The sequence below is a fragment of the Elephas maximus genome, chromosome 2, assembly GCF_024166365.1.
Source record: "Elephas maximus indicus isolate mEleMax1 chromosome 2, mEleMax1 primary haplotype, whole genome shotgun sequence".
Taxonomy (NCBI): Eukaryota; Metazoa; Chordata; class Mammalia; order Proboscidea; family Elephantidae; genus Elephas; species Elephas maximus.
Window position 1 is genome coordinate 174,324,661 of NC_064820.1, and position 21,903 is coordinate 174,346,563.

The 21,903-nt window shown below is 36.4% G+C and overlaps 1 protein-coding gene across 3 annotated transcripts in view; it reads right to left on the reverse strand.

The window, feature by feature from the left end:
• Positions 1 to 440: 440 nt before the first annotated feature.
• The window catches only part of CLINT1 (clathrin interactor 1), a 66,405-nt gene continuing 44,942 nt past the window's right edge, over positions 441 to 21,903 (reverse strand). Inside the window, exons 7-12 of one of the 3 annotated variants that reach the window (XM_049874219.1) lie at positions 16,939 to 17,185; positions 14,778 to 14,847; positions 7,496 to 7,570; positions 4,057 to 4,349; positions 2,283 to 2,487; positions 441 to 1,275 (exon numbers count right to left, since the gene is read on the reverse strand). In XM_049874219.1, coding sequence (XP_049730176.1) covers positions 929 to 1,275; positions 2,283 to 2,487; positions 4,057 to 4,349; positions 7,496 to 7,570; positions 14,778 to 14,847; positions 16,939 to 17,185 — 1,237 coding nt within the window. In that variant the 3' untranslated portion in view covers positions 441 to 928. The remainder of the gene's footprint in view (positions 1,276 to 2,282; positions 2,488 to 4,056; positions 4,350 to 7,495; positions 7,571 to 14,777; positions 14,848 to 16,938; positions 17,186 to 21,903) is intronic. The other 2 variants (XM_049874220.1, XM_049874221.1) reach the window with 2 other exon arrangements.

The following is a 21,903-nucleotide window of genomic DNA, read 5'->3' on the forward strand; positions in this document are numbered from 1 at the left end:
GATCCTTTCAATTTTTTCCAAAAAGACCCCCAAAAATATAAATAAATAATTTTCTTTTGTGACTTGCCGACTGTTAAGAGGTGGCTACAGGGATGAACACAGAAGGAAGCCTTGCCAAGTTAACTACTACAAACTGTAAATAATGACTGCTAAACACAAACAAAAACACTGGAGGTTTTTTTTGTTTTTTAAAGGAAACCATACAGCAGTCCTGAAGAGAGTATTTTCCCTAGTTCTGCAGAGAAGAATCATAGCAGAAGATGCGGGGAAAGCCCCATAGCTATCACCAATTGCTCAAGGAGGCTGTGTTAGAGTAAAAATTTGGGGAGTGTAACAGCAGTGTTGCTGGAACATTAGCAAAAGTATATACATTCCAGTTACTTCTGATTTAGCCATAATCACATATGTACGCTTTTTCTTTTTGGACAAAAATATATATATTTTATAAAAAACTGATCATCCAACTTTAATGATTTCATATATGGACTCAAGAGTGGTAGTAAAAGGAACAGACCCAATTACGACAAGGGGATTCAGGGACAGAAAAATCAAGCTCCTCGGGAAAAGTAAAGTACAAAATTAGAGATTCAAACACATTTTTTCAGTCCTATTCCAATCTTCCCACAAATTATGTTGTTAAAACAGGCTCTTCAATTTGTAAAGGCTTCCCATGGTCTCATTACACCACTTGTAGTCTTTCCTCACTGGGAAACAATGATTCTGCCCGCTTCAGCTGAAGTGCCCTGGACTGTCCATCTGAAAGACTAGATAGATGCTTCACTTTTATAAAACGGCTTTTTTGGTTCTTTATGTAGGCTTACTTTAATTAATTGATAAAAGAAAGGGGAGTTGATTAGCATTTTTCATCCAAACATCACCTATCTGCACAGCTAAAAATTCTTCATTCAATCTGCTGCTTTACAATCTCTTATTTGTTAAAGTTGGTGAAGTTTGCAAAGGCATCTTGCTTGGGCTGCACAGTTCCGGAAGTCATGGCTACGTTGGGCACGCCCATTCCCATTGTGCCTGACAGGCCCAGCCCAGGCGATGACATCCCTACGTTCATGTTCATGCCCATCAGGCTCTGGTTCATCATCGGAGGATTTCCAAGAGGGGCCATTCCCATGCTGCCAGTCATCATGTTGGGCATGCTCACAGGCATGGGTCCCCCCATCAAAGGGTTAGCTTGGGGCCGGACAGGAAGCATGTTCGATTGAGAACTGAGGTTCACGGCTCCAAAACTTTGGGTCATCACATTCATAGGCTGTTGCATATCTACCAGAAGAGAAGAGACAACAGAGCCTTACCATACTGCAGAAAAAAGTAACATAACCTTCCTGACCATCAATAGCTTCTGGCCCCAATAAAATGCCTTTATAGTGATTTTGTAAGAGAAATCAATTAATTTCCACTGATTACTTTTGAGAAATATTCAGTGGCGGTTGGCCCTGGAGGAAACCCTGGTGGAGTAGTGGTTAAGAGCTACAGCTGCTAACCAAAAGGTCAGCAATTTGAATCCACCAGGCACTCCTGCGAAACTCTATGGCGCAGTTCTACTCTGTCCTACAGGGTTGCTATGAGTCGGAATCAACTCAACAGCAATGGGTTTGTTTTTTTTTGGGGGGGGGGGTGCTGGGGGAAGATGTAGACACGATAAGAAAAAAAAAATTAGAATCAGAAGTACAAAGATTTATACAAAATCATGGAGTTATTTATAACAGCAAAAATCTGCAAACAATTTAAACAACCAACAACAGAGGGATTATATACTGATCTGATGGAATACTATGAAGACCTAAAACTCATTTTTTTCCCCTAAGAATATTCAATACAGGAAAAATGCTCAGAATATTGAATGAGACCTGCAAGAAACAAAATAATATAGACAGAATGATCCCAAGTATTAAAAATATGCTAAGAAGAAATGGGAAAAAGTATGTATTAATGGTGATTATCCTGGATTGTGGAATTGAGATCATTTCTGTTTGTCATATTTACCTATATTTAAAAGAAATTCTACAACAAACAGCTATTTTACATTAGTAATCGGGTTCCCAAACTCACAATACAATAAATGCTATTACGCCAAGAGCAGACAACAGTCATTTAATCTCCCAGAAGACATACCAACAGAGTATTATGTGAAAAGATCTTAAGTGACCACAGTTGACCTCACTACAGTTTATGTTAAGCATTTTTTTCTTCATGACTGGAATCAGTCCTGGTGTCAGGGCAAAGGATTACAAGTACACACAGAAATGAGATGTCACATGATAACTTACTCTGTTGTTGAATCATTGTATTGAGCGATGGCTGCTGGGGTTTGGAAGGCTGCATACCAGGTAGTAAGTTGTCTAGGCTGATGTTTACACTGGGGTCAGACCAAGTAGAGGGCATGGTTTTGCTGACTGATTTCTGGACCATATCTGTATTCTGATTATAGAGAGGATTAGGCTTCTGCAGCACTGTGCTAACATTTTGCAAAGGCTGGAAAATAGAAAAATGCTCTAAAAATTAAGCCTCTGTTCATATTATTGGTCAATGAACATTATCAAAAGGCAATTTAATAGGAATTCCAAATATATAATAGACTTTGCAATGAACTTCTGAACCCCAAAAGAACCACAAATGTTCCATGTTAATGTCACCAATACTCCGAATAACTAGCTTCCCGATGAGGTTCCTATTAAGTCCAAACCACGCTGGCAGGGGGAGGGACCCCAACATACCTATACTACCAATTATCCTCCCATCACCCATGTCAAGAAGCCACCACCCCTGGCAAATGTTATCCTTTGTTAGTAAATGTAACATGCTTTGTACCTCTGTATAATTTGGGTCATAATCATAACCCAAACATTGCAAAGGTACAAAGAATGCCCAGGGCAACTACCAACTTCAGGTTAGTACAGCTTTAAGGAAAAAAACAAGCGGGAATTTATTCTTACAAACGGAATTCAGGATTTCTCATGTTCTAAAAAAGGCAAAACCATCAAATAACAAATTATATCTTACATATCCTGATTGACATTACCCTGGCCTATGTACACATCTACTGCCTAAAGGGAGCAAAGCTAGCAGACCTTGATGTATACAGACCAATTCAGTCAGAAGAAGAAATTCAGGAGAAAGAAGCAGAAGGGCCTGGGGATAACTGAAAAGGACAGAAAAAGGGAAAATAGGAAGAATTGAAAATGTACCAATGCAAAGAATTACAACACAGTTGCATTTAGGACTGCAAAGAAAGTGGACTGTCTTGCTTAGGTCACATGAAAGAAACTCAAAGAATAAACTGTCTTGTTCATAGCGCAAAGTTCAATTTAATGTTATTGGTGTGGGGAACATGTCTTTTTTCTTAATGTTGGTCTAAATAGTCACCTTTCTGCTTCTTTCTTCTCTTCCTCCATCCTAACACCCAAAAGAGAAGAATCTATGCATTAAAATTAGTAATTAGCATCATACTCAATAGCTTGAGTCAAAAAGTAGCAAATTCCTGATACAATTCAGACATATATATTCCAATACTGCACTTGTCTGAATCTAAGCTACTATCAGCCTATGTAGATTTAACTATAAAAAACTGAATTAAAAACCTTCCATTTTAGTTGTTTTCCTTTACGAAAAAGGCAGAGCTGCAAGAGTAGCCTACGTAACATTTACATAACGTACAGCAGGCCCATAATACGGAAGAACATTCGCCACTGTAGAGAGTGATTTTCTACACTAACGATGATTGTCTACAACAAGCAAGTGAGGCTTCTTTAAGGACATGACCAGAGATTTTACTGAGTGAATGCTTGCCACAGGTGAAGCAGTGCCACCTCTGTGCAAGACACCATGCTTAGGTTTGCAGGGACTAGGATGGGTTGAGAAGGCCTTGCCCTCTAGTACCCAAATGACTGTACTAGGGGAAAGAATAAGGTAAACGGAATGTGAAAAATTGCTATCTATAGAAACAGCTTGCTTATTTTTCTGTTTAACGCAAACCTACCATTAGGTTAGTTAGAGTATCTCAAAGATCGTGAATCACAATTCCACGGGAGGTGGGCAGCTTACCTGTGATCTTGACATGGGCAAACCAAGCCCTACAGCATTAGTGCTCATCATAGAGAAATTCATACTCTGGGAAGATGTCATGGTTGCCTGGGATGAGCCCATAAGATCAAACAGGTCTGAAGAATTTGAGGCAGCGGGAGGTGGGCCTAAAGCTGGCTGTGAGCCACTGAAGAGTTCTACAGCTGGCTGGGAGGCACTGCCGAAGAGCTCGCCACTGGAAGCCACGGGGCCTGACGGGGCTTGGTTGAAGGCACTCCAGTCACCAAAGTCTCCATTCCCACTTGTTGCTGTTCCTGAGGAGGAAAAAGCCAAAAGGTAAGAGACTTTCTGAAGTGCACAGAATAAATATAACAATCTATGAGCTGAAACAAATTAGAGTTGATCTGTGTTCATCCAGATTAACATCTGCAGGTACCATCTCCATCTGGACATTATTCTTTCTCATGAATATTCCACGACTGTTCACAAGGTGGCAAAGAAAAAAAAACTCCCACACATAAAGTAAAATCCATCTCTTGGCAGGTCTGTAGGTGACACTCAGAAGTTATAGTCAAAACTTCCCTTTAACCAAATTTCCATATAAAATATGGTTACAGCTAAACAATTACGGTCCAGCCTACGACTCAGAAAAGCATGAAGGAAACAGCAGGATGGTTAAATTTTTGCTGGGAGCTCTGGAATTCTTGTACAAGGAGTCAGTAAAATCAGAGAACGCTCTGAACTCCTTTATTTCATTCATTATTTGGAAAGATTCAAAGAGAAATCAAATTATGATTTATACGTCTTCAAGTAATAAAAACCAAATTTCCTAAAATTAAATTTATAAAAAACAAAAACAAAAGAACCCAGAAAAGCATGGAAGGAAAAAAGCTAATAAAATTAAGAGTAGGCTTAGTAAGTTTCTGTAAGAACTCTTCACTCCTTTGGCCATGTTTCCATTGACAGCAGAGTGCTATGGCCAAGATATAACCTTACTACATTGCTTGCTTCAACTGGGACTGTTCAATCCATTCATTTAAATAAAAACAGGTATTGTTTAAAGAGAGGAACTCATAAATTTATAAACATACATATATATACATAACAAAATCAAACAAAACCCCATCACTACACTTCAAAGTGTAATTATAACACATTTAAGGTTGAATATTTTTTTTATACGTACTAACATAAAAATTGGTAATAGTTTTATTAACATAGTGGTTAAGGCATGGATTTTGTACCTTATTAGGTATGTGACCCTGGGCAAGTTACTTAACCACTCTGTCTCGTTTAAAAAAACAAAAACAAAAAACCCAGGTTATGAGGATTAAACAACAGATAGTAGGTGCCATTTAAGGTTTGCCGTTGCTACTTGGACTAGTTGTGAGAGTAGCGGTGAGAGCTCAGGCGCTACACGCCCCTGTGGGCACGCCCGGCGGAGTGTGAATCCCGCTGCCGTGGATGCTGCCTACACATGATATGAACTATTCGTAACACAGTGACTATAAAGAGATACATTTCAAAATTTTAACTAGGCCATACATGAATCTAAGTAAATAAACCTTTTTTTAAGAAAGAGACAAAGATGAATATGAATTAATGGAAGTGAAAAAGCAAAGATAAAAGAGCTACACACAAACTGTCATTTGAAAGAGAATTCTATGTATTTTCAAGTTAATTAACACCATCTCTTTGCACTCCATGTTCACTTACAATTTGGAAATACATTTTATCTAGTCTAAAAGGTAACCAACCACTGCAATACTATGTCTCATTATGCTAAATTTCAAAAGAGAATAAAATGTCTTTAAAACTATATTTTTTATTACCATATTAAAATGTAAGCACCCTCAAAAGAGAAAATAATTCATTTAGAAATCCCAAACTCTACCAACAATTTAATACAAGAACTGGGCTAATACTCATTACCTGAGGGTTTTACTAAAACATGCCTGATCTTCTTTACAAGACAGACTGCGTTAAGAGCTTTTCAATTAATTGTATATACTAAACCATTTAAACTCAATTTAAGTAAGGCTGCTGCATAAAGGTAAACCTAAGCTGATTTTCTGTTTGCTTGAGCTACAAAACAAGGTCTGAATGGAAGCTGGGGCAAAATGTTGCCCCATCTGAAAACTTTACCTGAGATGACTAATAATGGGTAAGTGAGACTTCTAGTGGGACATATATTGTTCAGAAATGACTGAGCATTGTTGCAATAGTTTCAGCCCCTTGTGTAATGGTGATCAGGTTATATTAACCACATGCACACAGATGAAGACATGTATCACTGAGGCAACATTAACGTATCTGAAATATGTGCATAGCAGGAAACTTTATATACATCAAAACTGAGAATTGCACAAGGAGGCTGTAAAATTAGGGCAATGTTTACTTTCACTCTGATTTACCTAAAGCAAGGCACTGACCCTTAGAAAGTACAATCACACTTCCAAAATGAAACAATTACTCAAAATTTCTGGGACATATTTAGAACTTACCCAAGTAGGCTACAAAATAAAAATCGTGAAAATACGCAACTTTTCTTTCTAACTCCTCAGCAATAGAATAGATAAGAGTAACTCAGTTAAATTGTATCGCTCTACCCTGTTTCATGTTTAAAATTTTTATATTTTTTTTATATCATCTCTCAAACTTCAGACTAGATTTTACAAAAAAACAAAACAAAACCCACAACACCCTCACAACCTAAAAAAAAAAAAAAAGACATACATACTTCTATAGGCATTATTTTATCCTTATAAAAAACCATGACAGGTAGCATTTTTCAATTTTAGAAAGTCAGAGGCTCGCACACTTTCCCAAAGTTAAACAGCTACCATAGATATGACAGAGATAAGATAAAAATATTAATTAAAAAAAGGAAAAAAAGACAACGCCTACATTTCAATTGTTAAATGTTTAAGCCCTATGTTCTGCTTGGATGTTGGTATTTCCTTATTTCTTTGCCTGAGGTTCAACTACTATTTTAGGATGTCAAAAGGAAGTTATTTTTCACAGAAATACTGTTAAGACATCTAAATTACAAACGAGCGAATTTTAGTAAGATATTCTACGCAATCCCAGTGTCCCAGAGTTGCAGCCATGAAAATCATATAAATTAAACTGTAATATTCTTGCTACTACGCTTTGATTATTTATACTTATTCATACCTGCTTCCCCCTTCTCAAAAAAAAAGCCAGCCATGGAAGAGTCACTTATGAATAAGTGTAATTGTCTCTAGGTATACCTCAGTAGTTTGCAAACAGATTAATTCCTGATGCAAATTTAAGAAATCAGCCCAATAAAATACTTTGTGAACAAATTCTTTAGGAATTATAAATACTATAAGGAGAAAAAAAGAAGCTGATTTAGGGGAAGAGAATCGTTTTGTTTAATAGTTTGATAGCCTTTTCACCTGCCCCTAGATTTCTGGCCAATCGAATTGTATCATACCTTGGGAAGGCAAACTGCCTGATGCAGCAGCTGAGCCAAAGTCAGCAAATCCTCCGAATAAATCAGCTGATCCTCCTAGAAATTGGGTATGAGGAAAATGTTAAGCTTTTGGAACCACACAACAACTGATAACAATTTCAGGAAGCCATTTTAGCACCCCTAAGTAAAAGACCCAATATTAGAGCCCCAGACCGAACATAAAAGCTGGTTTGCTGAGCTAGTTTTCAGGTTACCATGCCCCCCTTTTAAGCCACCACAAACTCTTGTGTTCCTTAGTCTTATTTCCAGTGAGAAAAATGACCTTGAATCTCTGGTTAAGGTTATTCCTTACTTGTATTTCATGAACATAAGGCAGGCGTACAGTTTATACTGCCAATTATGCTGTTATCAAAGTTGAGGTTCACACTGAATAAACTTAAAAATTCATGATTTCATACCGATATTAAAAAAAAAGTTTTTTAATTGAGAGTTGAGAAGAAAAGAGAAGAATGCCAACTAGTAAATTTAGAAGGAGTGATAAAATTTGAAAATCACCATTTTAAAAGAATCTTCAAAGGATATGAAAACCTGGGTAAAGCATTATTGGGGAATAAAATATTCACATAACCTCAAAATACCACCTGCAGATTACTAACTAATTACAAAGGGATAAAGCTACTTTTACAATGCAGAGATCTGACGGCTACCACCTTAAAAAAGCGATCACACTTAATACCAGTAAAAATCAGACAAAAATAGTATCACAAATGCGCCTTCTAATGTCAGGGACGAAAAAGGACGATACTACCCATGTAGAAATTCCTTCCAAAGACATTAACTCTGAATCTAACAAAGAATTAATCACACAAATATAAACTAAGGGACACTGCGCCAAAAAAACTCCCAGGACTCTACAGAAAATACCACTAGGATAAAAGATTTAAAAAAGGGCAGGGACTGACTGCTCCAGATTAAAGGAGCCTAAGGAGGCAGGACAAGTAAAAGAAGCGTGAGAACCCCGACTGGACCTTGGATTTTTAAAAAATGCTATGTTGAAATGACATAATTGAGACAATGCACGAAATTTGAATTTGGACTGTATACCAGACAATAATATTGTTTTACTGTTAATTTTCCCAAGAGTGATAATTATATATGAAAATGTTCTAAAAAGACATACGCTGAAAAATTTCAGGAGCAAACTGCCGTGATGTTTGCAACTTCCTCTCAAACGGTACAGACTAAGCAAATAACATACAAACACACACACACTAAAGAGAGACAAAATGGGGCACATTTTCTGTAAGTTTGAAATAAAAAGTTGAGAGGGAACTTGAATTGTTATATACAAAAATCAGTTTTACCAGGTATATGGAGAAGAAGCAATGCAATGATTTTGGTGGACTACTTTTTTCTATTGCTGACTCCATGAATGAGTAGAAACCTGTCTATTTTTAGTGCATGGAGGAAGAACAGCATTTTGCTACTCCTAGGCTGGCATTTTCAGAAAGGTGAGATCCAAATCATAAGTATGCGAATCAGTGTGTATGGCTAACATCATATCTTCATACAATTCTTATTTGTAAACAAAACTACTTTATAAAAATATTTATTTTTATGCAAAATTTGGCCAATAACATTATTTCACATTTCCGTACTCAGCTTCTCTTCAATTCAGCTATCAACTAAATGGCTGAAGGACCTAAAAACATAGTTTTCCTTATTTTTGTTTGTCCTCAAAGATTTCACCTCTTCAGAGTCACAATCTTAGAAGTCTAGAGCAGCAGTTCAATTATGGTGCTTTTAGTGTTACGTGAACATTATAGAGGTTACATCACAGCTGCTTAGCCTGCAGTGCTTAGATAGTAGCCAGGTGGGACCGAAACATCTGGGCTGCACTCAAACACCACCAGGGAAAACTCCCAACATCTGGTGTCATTTCTGAATTGTCTTATCACTGCAAGACATTCTGCCCCATCTGCTACACTCAACTGGGTTAATTAAACTAGAACCATCTCCCCTTCTTAATAAATGGCCAGCAGTAATAAAAGGAACAAACCAGTTTCTGATACATGTGTACTTGTATTTCTTACTGCACATTTACTGTATTCAACTATGAGCAGATATGACAAATTCTTCATTCCTTCATTTCATTACAAATGCAGATGTTTACATACATCATTCACTAGTGAACTTAGACCACCAAGGCCAAGATCCTCCATTTCCACCAACGCTACAGCTCATACACCTCTTTTTTTTTAATTCATCCAAAGGATAATATCACGGTGTTTTGCTTATCTTTTCCTTAAAGGTACATACAGATGAGCTATATTCTTAAACTATATAGATAAGCACAGATGTTAATAAAAACTATCAGGGAAACAAATGTTGAGAACAGTTGCTGCTTAATATTCCTGTTCGTATTCTGTAGTGTCAAGTTAAAAATACTGATTCAAGTATACTGTTGGGTAACAGAATGATAGCTAACCATTTATTATAACACTAAGGTGTTTGAAATCAAACATTATTTTAATGTGCATCATCCATGCTGTGAATAAACATCAGTATGTCATTTATTATGCCAAACAAAGGATTTTCAAATTTTATCCAGCCTGGGCTACAAAGAAAATTCATGTTGAGGGTAAAAGCACTGAATATTATAGATACAATTTCAAACTAGGTGAAACAGTTAATTTTTGCCTTATCCTGAATTTAACATTTCAGATAATTACCTACTTTGGTTATTCTGCTCCACCTTCTACCACCTAAACTAAAATTATACTATGTTTGTAATTTTTACTGCAAATAATTTAATTTAGGAAAAGTTTCTTTCTCCTGGGAGGAAGGACTATAGGTATGATGTTACTCATACCAGTGCCTTAAATATAACAGGAATGTTCTATACTTAAGCATTTCTCCAGATAACTGCTATCTAATGGAATTTAAATAGGAGTCTACCAAAAACTGCTGCATGTGAAAGACTGCTAAATTTTACAACACGAGCTAGTCTTCAAAAATCCCACATGAGCGCTGTCATTATAAATGAACCATTTCCATCTGTCTTTTCAGGGCAGCAAGGAGGTTATTTACAATCACCAGCTGGGAACATGTATTTTCCAAAACTATACCATGAACAGGAAAAATTCAGCTACACTAGACAATGCTTAAGTTACAAAATGGAATTTTTCTTCAACAAAGAATTTGATCTGGGTTACATTAAGAGAAATAAACTTTTGCATAAAAAGTTCTAATACAAAACTAAAAGGAATGAAAAAATCTGAAAAACGTATTTGCAAATACATATATGACAAACAGTTAATATTTATAATATACAAAGAGTTTTAAAAAATTATTAAGAAGGATATCTCCAATAGAAAAAAATGGAAAAAGGACATAGACAAATCAAAAGAAATACAAATAGCTCATAAAAATACAAAAAATGTACAAACTCAATTAGTAAGCAAATAAATGTAAAAAATAATAAAATACTATTTTCTCTTTACCAACTGGAAAATTTTGAAAGCAGCTATTTTGCTACTTTATAACTGGGAAAAATTGGGGCGGGGGTGAAGCACACACAAAACAAAACCTTAGTGTCCCCAAAATAAGGGACTGGTTAAATAAATTACAGTATGTCCATACAATGTAAGATTATAAAGCAAGGAAAATTTTTGTAAAAATACCAACTATCATACAAAGAAATGGTTATGAGATCTCAGGTGAAAAGCATTTACCACCACCCCCCCCCCCCGCCAAAAAAATCTTATCTGAAAGATTGGTCATGCAATAAATGCTTAAATAAATGTATTGACTCAATGTACAGAAAAATGTTTTTAAAAAATAGTACTGCCAAAGTCATTAATAGTTAACTTTACGACCAACAGCATTATCTCAAATTTTCATACTCAGTTTCTCTTCAACTATCAACTAAATGGCTGAAGGACCTACAAACATAGTTTTCCTTATTTTTGTTTGTCCTTAAAGATTTCGCCTCATCAGAGTCACAACCTTAGAAGTCTAGAACAGCAATTCAATCATTTGAATCATTCGTTTTCTACCAAATTTCTAAAATGAGCATGCATTACTTTGAATAATCCGTGAAAATGATAATCTGTTAAAAATTTTTTAGTTTTAGTAAACTTGCTTTTAAACTAGAGACAACCCCCCCCCCAATCCTAGGAGTTGATGCTGAGGATGTGACAAGGTGCGCATATTCAGGTAAATACCCTCACCTAGCTGTTTCTGAGCGCAAGGCAACAGCTTCAGATCTAAATGGAAGAAAATTCTGGCTTTTACAGACTTGAAATCGTCTTAAAATTCTTTTTAACTAAAAGAAAAAACAGAAATTCAAAACAGACTTAGGTCACGTAAGGTATTTCTGTTTGTACTGACTATGGTATATTCTCTCTTAAATATCACCTACTGCATTAGATATATTTTGTGTAATGGCATCTTAATCAACACCCAAATTCCTTAACTGCACAGGGACAAAGGAGATAAACTTGGGCTTCTTCTTAAAGAGAGGAAACATACTAAAAAGGAATCTGAATGAGTTTTGGCACTATTTCTAACTGGCTCATCCTAATAGTTTAAATTATTATTCATGTCTTAAAATGTTTACTTAGAAATATACTGTACATAAAAGCCACCAAAACATCGCTTGAACATAGATTTAAAAAGCACATTACCACAGTGGGACATTTACCATGACAGTCTCAAGTGAACCTTGACAGTCAGGTTTCACATGCATATTTTTAAACTTGGTAAAATATTCTACAATAATTTCACCACATATACTTTTGAAGACGCTAAGAAGGATGTAATAACATACACTAAAAGAAAAAAATTCCGAGCATTTTCTCAGAGGAGATATTTATCTGGCGTGTGGTACAGATGCTGTATCTGCTTAGCTTTACAGTTCATGCCCATATTACTTGCATGATGGTACTGTTATAAATATAGGCACATCTGGTAAATGGCACCCAAATGACATACCGACTGGCAATGTTAACATGGCAGTAGCTTCTTACAGTTTCTCATGTGTAGGTGCTAGAGATTTAGTATCCAATTTCCTTTCACTGCTGAATTCAATTTAAAATATATTATTAAAATAGAGATTCAATGTAACTAAATTTATGTATTGAAGGGGGGGTTCTGAGCAAAGTGGGTTTAACATACTGTTTCAAACAGGAGATAATACTTAAAAATGATTCTGATGTCAACCCACATTGCTTTTTAAAAAATATTACGATGAAATAAACTTTAAGGTAAGAAACCTTCCAGATTTCATTCAGACTTTGTCTCACTCTATTAATAGTAATTGCTACTTCTATTTAATTAGTGAATCTACTGTTTGCACTGGAGAAGGCAAACCACTCAAAGGTTTCTTGCCAAGCAAAGAAAGCATGTTGGTATTTAATAATTTTCTCTGTTCAAAGCAATCTTGTTATCACCAAGGAAAAAAGTTATAACCACTCATCTGACCTTCCTAGTTAATTCTTCTGATTGCTCCATTAAAACTTCCCACAGATGCATAAAAGGGGCTTTTTAATATTTTATGCCAAGAAGTCCAAAATAGTTCATATTCTGTGACACTATGTCTGTATTATATGACTACATGCTAACTACCAGGTAATACTACAGTTCAAATCTTAAACATACAAAAAGACAGCACATAAACGGTTAAATGACTAATGTAGTTGTTTGCAATCCGAGGCATGTCAGTCCAACGAAGTGTAAAGAATAATTTCAGGAATAATTATAATTATAGGAAAAAAGAAAAGGAAATTGAATCTCAGAAAGTAGGTCAAACCAGATGCCCTATGAGGCCCCCTCCCAGTCCAAGAACTTAGCTGGCAAGAAGGAGGAGAAAATAATAGGGTACTTTATATTGATTACATGTACTTAACTAGCAATGCAAAGTAATTTCTATCACAGACTTCCACTTAAATGCTAATGTAGAAGTTTAAAAAGAACGTAGCACTGAAAAAATATTACACACAACTAAGAATAATAAAAATATTTGCACATTAGTTATATCCCTAACTTGCTATGTTTTAATGTGAAACAAATTTTAAACAGGTCGGGGGAGACTGTCTTTAAATAGAAGCTTTATTTCTTGAGCTGTTTTGACTAGCAGCACAGTAGTCTTTCATGCTCTATAATCATTAAATAAAATGCTTAAATATCAATTTTCTTGATCATAATGTATCAGGAATTACTCAGATAAAATCTAGCAAACTGAACAAATCAACCCCCACTGATGAGAAAATCTTGGTGAACTGCTCCTCTGCTACCGCCCTGAGAAAATATGTCAGGTGGGTAGTTACACACTTCCAGAGAAGGCACCTTCCTGCCAAAGCACTCTTCATATTCTTAACTAGGTAACTATTTGTGACTCTTTGATTAATGATTACTTCCTCCACCTGACCCTTGCATGAGGGCAAGAACAGTGTTTTAATAAACTAAGCATTATACCCCAAGCACCAAGACAACTGTCTGGTTCAATAACTATTTGTTGAAAAAAGGAAAAAAACATTAAATGAACTCTAGGTATGTTTAATGTTGAGAACCAGATTAAGATTTAGGGAACGAGAGCAAAATGGGCCAAGCAGTATATTTTGCTTATGAAGAAAACAAAGAACCCCAAATACTCAGGAGTTTTAATTTACAGTAGTAGTACGCTTCATGTTTCTCCAAGTTAATTTAACAAAATTAAAAATGGGAACTATAACCCTCCAAAATCTTTGATCATGGAAAATTTCAGAAAGTATACTGTACTTTGAAATACCATTTACTACTGACAGGAAGCACTATATCAGATATGTTAAGTCATTAAATTGTAAATATTATAGTGATTTGAGAATACTATTATTACTGGCCAATATTTATTAACTACCACAGATAAGGTTTATTAACTACCACAGATAAGGTTTTGCTAGGTCTTAAGGTCAGAAAAACAGGGTATATTTATTTTAAGAGATAGTTGGGGGAAACGGACGCATGTATCAAAAGATACACAGTTAAGAACGTGATAGATAGTTTTAATGAGTGGTAAAGACCATAGGTGCGAAAGAAATTAGGAAGAGGGAAAGATTATTGAATTATCAAACATTTAAGCATCCTTCTCCCTTATTTTAGGCAAATTAACAATTTTTCCAAAGAATGCTCAAGACTCACTACCTTTACATTAAAAATATATCCAGTGCAAATAAATATTAATTTTCTTTTTTATTTGAAAAAAAATTTTTTTGATTCTGAAACCCAGGTTACTAAAAAGGAATAAGCTAATATGGAAGCTTACCTGTTGATTGGCTGGCACCATCAAACAGATCAACAAGGTCACCAGATGACTTGCTGCTAGGCACTGAAGTCTGAAAACAAAACACAGAACTAAAAAGCTTAGAAAAGAATGATTTTTTTTCTAAAAGCTTTCAACAGGAAAAAAACTAACATTTTAATCATCTCATCCATCTCTAATTCTTAACTTAGACACAAATACTTGTTAATTATCTTAATAAGGCTAGATTCAGTTTTCAGGAAATAGCAATGACCCTGAATCCTTATAGAGAAGCAGTATTATTTAAGTAATTGTATTTCCAGCACTGTAAAAGTTCTATTGTCCACACCCCTCTTTTTCCTAATTAATTTACTTTCTTACTACATTTCACTCTGGAAAACATACATTTCAGATTCTACTCAAATCTTAATACTATGTGTATCAGAATCATTTGTGAGACATTAAAAAATACATATGCCTCAATACGCCTCAATACCATCACAAATACTGAATCGTAATTGTCCAGGGTGGGCCCTTGGCCTGTATAGTCTTACAAAGCTCTACTGATAATTCCAATACATCACCAGGGTTGAAATCCACCAGATCAGAGGGCAAGATTCTATCCAGCTCTAAAATTCTCTTAACTTTAGCAACACTTATTGTTTGTACACTACACACATTAGCAGGATTTTATGTGGCATGGATACCTTGATTTCTAACCATTTCATACTTAGCTTCCGAACTAACTTGCAAGGCTTGCTTGGAGTTGTAACACTATTTCTGTCTTCTCCATAGCACTAAGCACACCCTGATGCATATGCCATGTATGTTCAATATAGACATACTAAATCAGAACTGAGTTGCTAGACAGTAGGGAGGCACTGTAAGTTCCTAAGCAGATTAACTGGATCTTTGAAGTTTAAAATACTATATTGTGGTTCAAAATGACCTTGGGATGGAAAGGGATCAGAAACAGTTGGTTCCTAACTTTTCTAGAACTTCAGCCTTCTAGACTTTCAAAAAAAATATAACAAAAAAGCTTATATTACAAATATAAAATATTTACGGTAGAATGCCCTATACTTGGTAAGTAGTAAAAGGTGATATTTAAAATTCTTCAAGATATGAGATGAAAGTGTCAATTTATTGTAAAAATAAAAAGGATTACACAGACTTGATGATTTTCTTCCTGTAATCTTAAATGAGTTTCCAATATAGCAACCATCATGTATTTGGTTTTATTAGTATGACTACCTACCACATCCTAACAGCCATCAGTAAGCTGGCTGTATTCACAGCAGAGGAAACTTAAGACCTCAGGGAAATGACAGAGCCCTTTCCCCCTTTAACTACAACCACAGTTGAGTTATAATTTTGAGGTTTTCATGAAAACTAAATGGAGCACAGCATATACACTGGTCTAGGAGATATGTGGCAAAAGCTGGTAGAGTACTTGTCCTTGTAACTAAGTAGGCCTAGCTTTATTTCTAAAGTCATCTACAATTTGCAAAATACATAAAAAGAAATCTCCTCCAGCTTTTAGCTACTTCTGATGATGTGAAGATAAAGTTGGATCAACACTAGTGGGGAAAAGCGACAAAAATGACAAAGGGGCAAATTCCTCTCTTTGGCAGATTTCTATTCAAAAGGCTAGCCTGTGGCCAGTTACCCAGTAGGTGGATTTCATTTCCATAGTAAATAAAAAACCAATTACAAAGGTATAAGAGGCAGCGCTTCTGTACTGAGCAGTAGTGATCACCAGGCAAAACAGCCTCCCTTAGCAGGCATCACTGCTATGTAAAATAAGATCATTTCTCCTCTTTTGTCATTTTTAAAAACTTCCAAATATCCCCGTGTTTTCCTTAGTGAATCAAGCTGTGCTTAATAACCAGTGGCGGTATCTAGAAGGAAGAGATGCCCTACATTCTGATTCACAACCTTTCCCAAATGAACCAAGAATGTCATTTCTACTTTCACAGAAAGTGCACAGAAAATCATTCAGCAATTGGACAGATCTCCTTCCCCAAAGAGGTTTCTTATTATTAATGACTCTGAGTAATACAAGCCAGATGATTTATAATTAATATGACTGCCCAGCACCGCATGAGCCTACTAATGCAGTAATTCTAAAAGTAGTTTAGAAGAATAAAGCCGTGTATGATGTGTAAACTCACGCCATTCCCACCTTAACTGAGGGCTGAGGTGTATGGGTTGAAGCATTCTGGTCTGGACCTGCTTTGTCCCCGGTGTAATGTGCTGCTGCTCCCAGATCAATGGTTTTGGAAGGATTTGCTGTGCGCTTGTGTCTGGTTGTGGTGGTCTCTGTTGCCTGTGTGATATGGATATGCTTTGTCGTCACAGTCTCCTCTTCATCTTTGAATTCACCTTTGGGGGATCTGCCTCTTCTTGCTTTCTTTTCCTCATCACTGTCGCTAAAAGATATTAAAAAATGAAGCAAAATAATAAGACTTGGGATTATCTTAAAATGGAGTCCTCAGTGATTTGAGCTAAAGAATTTCAAATGCAGTAACTCCAAAATTCTATACTTTGACTATTTGACAGGGATCAACAGAACGTTATCTAAGTTATCTGAATAATGATGAGTATGTACTGGGGAGGGGAAGTGGGAACCCAGAGATTTCCCTAGGTAAGTCTAAAACACTGCTACAAAAAAGTATTTACATAAATGTGTACAAATAAAAAAGGTCTGAAAATAACTCAAGTGCTTATCTATTACAGATTTAAAGGTTAATTTCAAACAAAGTAGCAGGATTATTATCATATCAGAATCAACTAATGGGACCCTCGTAGTTCAAATATCTGCATTTGAGGACCACCTTTTGGAAATGGATTGTGTGGAAATGGCTACAGTTCCATTTATATAGTGTAATTTTATGATCAATTCCCATGTACTAATGCACACACATAACAAAATATTACAATTTCAATGGATACCTTTTAAATAATATCCTGATTCAAATGATCAAAATGCAAAAATATGTAAGGTAACGCACTTCATAACAACTGTGATCTATTCTACTATATAGTGTCAAGAGATAAAGCTTTTATATAATGAGGAAATTAAAAAAAAAAACACCTGGTTATATTTGAAGTGTTTTTAAAATAATTTCCTCTCAGGCACATTTTCATTCAAAAATATTTTCTTTTTTTAATAGAGCAAAGAAAAAAACTGACTGAGTAAAAAAGTGGATTTTTCCCACACTGGGAATGAAAATGTCAGTACTACTTGGTTCTCCAGTAACAAGGCATTGGTTTTTTTTTCTGGTGCAAGTAGGAAAGAGGGAAGGAGAAAAAAAGGAAGAGAGGGAGGGAAGATAAAGCAAACTATTACCTGGAGTATGTGCCATTACCTATATCAATTTTAGAATAGGTAATTTGTAATGCTGAAATTTTATAATACTTATAACACTGAAATATTTCATTTATAAATAACCTGGAATAAAACGCTTAAAATTCTCCTTTAAACTACGACTATTATTACTAATACAATTTGAGACTAATCTAAAGCAATTTTCTACTAAATATAAGCCAATTTGGAACTTGTACAATCAAGGATAAAGAATGGCTTCCTACAAAGAGCAAAGGGGTTAAATGTGTTTTTCTATAGGGAACCAACAAGTTCTAATAAGTGTACAAAAGCCCCTGTCACTTACTAATAAGAAACCTCTTTGGGGGAAGAAACCTGTTCAACTGAGCCTGTGTGCTGTGGTCACTTGTGTGTTGTTGTCATGCAGGAAACTATGCCACCAGTACTTTAAATACCAACAGGGACACCCACGGTAGACAGGTTTCAGCAGTCTCCAGACTAAGAAAGACTAGGAAGAAGGACCAGATGATCTACTTCTACAAAACTGGCCAGCAAACTAAACCAAAAGCAAAGAAGTTTCCTGAATACAGCTGAACGCTTCAAAGGCCAGAGTAGCAGGGGCAGGGGTCTGGGGACCATGGTTTCAGAGGACATCTAGGTCAATTGGCATAACAAAATGTATTAAGAAAACATTTTGCATCCCATTTTGGTAAGTGGCATCTGGGGTCTTAAACGCTGGCAAGTGGTCATCTAAGATGCATCAATTTGTCTCAACCCGCCTGGAGCAAAGGAGAATGAAGAACACCAAAGACACAAGGTAATTATGAGCCCAAGAGACAGAAAGGGCCACATAAATCTTAAAATGTTTTTTCTTCAGCTTCAACTTGAACTTGCATATGAACAATTGATGGTCTTTCCATGGTCAGCCAGAGACTACAGCAGCCTGAGACCAGGAGGACTAGATGGTACCCGGCTACAACTGATGTTCCCTGGCAGGAAACACAATGGAGAATCCCTGATGGAACAGAACAGTGGGATGCAGACCTCAAAATCTCGTTAAAAAGACCAGACTTAATGGTCTAAGACTAGAAGGATCCTGGAGGTCATGTTCTCTGGACGGACATTCTGTTAGCCCAAGACTGGAACTATTCCCAAAGCCAACTCTTCAGACAGGGATTAGACTGGACTATAAGACAGAAAATGATACTGGTGAGCAGTGAGCTTCTTGGTTCAAGTAGACACATGAGACTATGTAGGCAGCTCCTGTCTAGAGGCAAGATGAGAAGGCAGAGGTGGACAGGAGTTGGCTGAATGGACACAGGGAATAAAGGGTGGAGAGGAGGAATGTGCTGTCTCATTGGGGGAGAACAACTAGGAGTACATAGCAAGATATATATAAATTTTTGTATGAGAGACTGACTTGATTTGTAAACTTTCACTTAAAGCACACTAAAAAAAAAAAAAAATGCCAGTGGAAACCTTAAACAGCCACAGAACATTGTCTGATATAGTGCCAGAAGATGAGCCACTTGGGTTGGAAGGCGCTCAAGACACAACTGGGGAAGAGCTGCCTCCTCAAAGTAGAGTTGACCTTAACGACATGGATGGAGTCAAGTTTTTGGAATCTGCATTTGCTGATGAGGCATGACTCAGAATGTGAAGAAACAGTTGTAAACATCCATTACTAACTGGAATGTGGGATGTACAAAGTATGAATTCAGGAAAATTGGAAGTCGTCAAAAATGAAATAACTCTTTAAGATCAATATCCTTGGCATTAGTGAGCTGAAATGGACTGATCCTGGCTAGCCATTTTGAATCAGACAATCATGTGCAGGGAATGACAAATTGTAAAGGAATGGTGTCACACTCATTGTCAAAAAGAACATTTCAAAATCTATCCTGAAGCAGAATGCTGTTAAAAAAAAAAAAAGTGCTGTTAGTGATAGGATAATATCCACATGTTTATAAGGAAGAACAGTTAATACGACCATTATCTAAATTTACACCTGAACCACCAATGCCAAAGATGAAGAAATTGAATATTTTTACCAACCTCTGCAGTCTGAAATTGATCAAACATGGAATCAAGGTGCATTGATAATTACTGGTGACTAGAATGTGAAAGTTGGAAATAAAGAAGGATCAGCAGCTGGAAAATATGACCTTGGTGACAGAAACGATGCCAGAGATTGCATGGTAGAATTTTACAAGACCAACAAATGAGGCACTGGAAATACCTTTTTCAACAACATAAATGGCGACTATACACATGGACCTCGCCAGATGGAATACACAGGAATCAAACTGACCACATCCGTGGAAAGAGACGATGGAGTAGCTTAATATCATCAGTCAGAACAGGGCCAGAGGCTGACTGGGAAAAGACCATCAATTGGTCTTAGGCAAGTTCAAGTTGAAGCTGAAGAAAATGAAAACAAGTCCACGAGGCTTAAGTATACCCTTAAGTATATCCCACCGGAACTTAGAGACCACCTTAAGTATAGATTTGACACACTGAACACTAATGACAGAAGACCAGATGAGTTGCGGGATGGCATCAACGACATCACACATGAAGAAAGCAAAAGGTCACTAAAAACACAAAAAAGAAAGGAAGAAAAGACGAAAATGGGTGTCAAAAGACACCCTGAAACTTGATCTTGAACCTAGAGTAGCTACAGCAAACAGAAGAAACGATGAAATTGAAAAGCCGAACAGAAGATTTCAAAGGGCAGCTCGAGAAGACAAAGTAAAATAATAAAACATGCAAAGACCCGGAATTAGAAAACCAAAAGGGAAGAACACGCCTGGCATTTCTCAAACTTAAAGAAGTGAAGAAAAAACTCATGCCTCAAGTTGCAATACTGAAGGAATCTAGGGGCAAAATACTGAATGACGCAGGAAGCATCAAAATAAGATGGAAGGAATATACAGAGTAACTGTGCCAAAAACAATTGGTCGACGTTCAACCATTTTAGGAAGAACCATATGATCAATAACTGATGGTACCGAAGGAAGAAGTCCAAGCTACACTGAAGGCACTGGCGTAAAACAAGGCTCCAGGAATCAACAGAACAACAACTGAGATGTTTCAAAAAATGGATGCAATGCTGGAAGTGCTTGTTTGGCTATGCCAAGAAATTTGGAAGACAGCTACCTGGCCAATCGACTGGAAGAGATCCATATACATGTCCATTCCAAAGAAAGGTGATCCAAGAAAGTGGGGGAAATTATCGAATGCTATCATTAATATCACACACAAGTTAAAATTTTGCTGACAATCATTCAAAAGTGGTTGCAGCCGTTCATTGACAGGGAACTAAGAGAAATTCAAGCCAATTCAGAAGAGGACGTGGAAAAAGGATTATCAATGCCGTTATCAGATGGATCTTGGCTGAAAGCAGAGAATACCAGAAAGATGTTGACTTGTGTTCTATAGACTGTACAAACGCATTCGACTGTGCGGATCATAACAAATTACGGATAACATTGCAAAGGGGGAATTTCAGAACACTTAATTGTACTCATGCAGAACCTGTTCACAGACCAAGAGGCAGTCATTCGAAAAGAATAAGGGAATAGTGTGGTTTAAAAGCAGGAAAGGTGTGCGTCACAGTTGTATCCTTTTACCATACTTAGTCAATCTGCACTTTGAGCAAATAATCCAAGAAACTGGACTACATGAAGAAGACTGGGGCATCAGGATTGAAGGAAGGCTCATTAACAACCTTTGATATGTAGATGACACAATCTTGCTTGCTGGAAGCAAAGAGGACTTGAAGCACTTACTGATGAAAATCAAAAACTACAGCCTTCAATA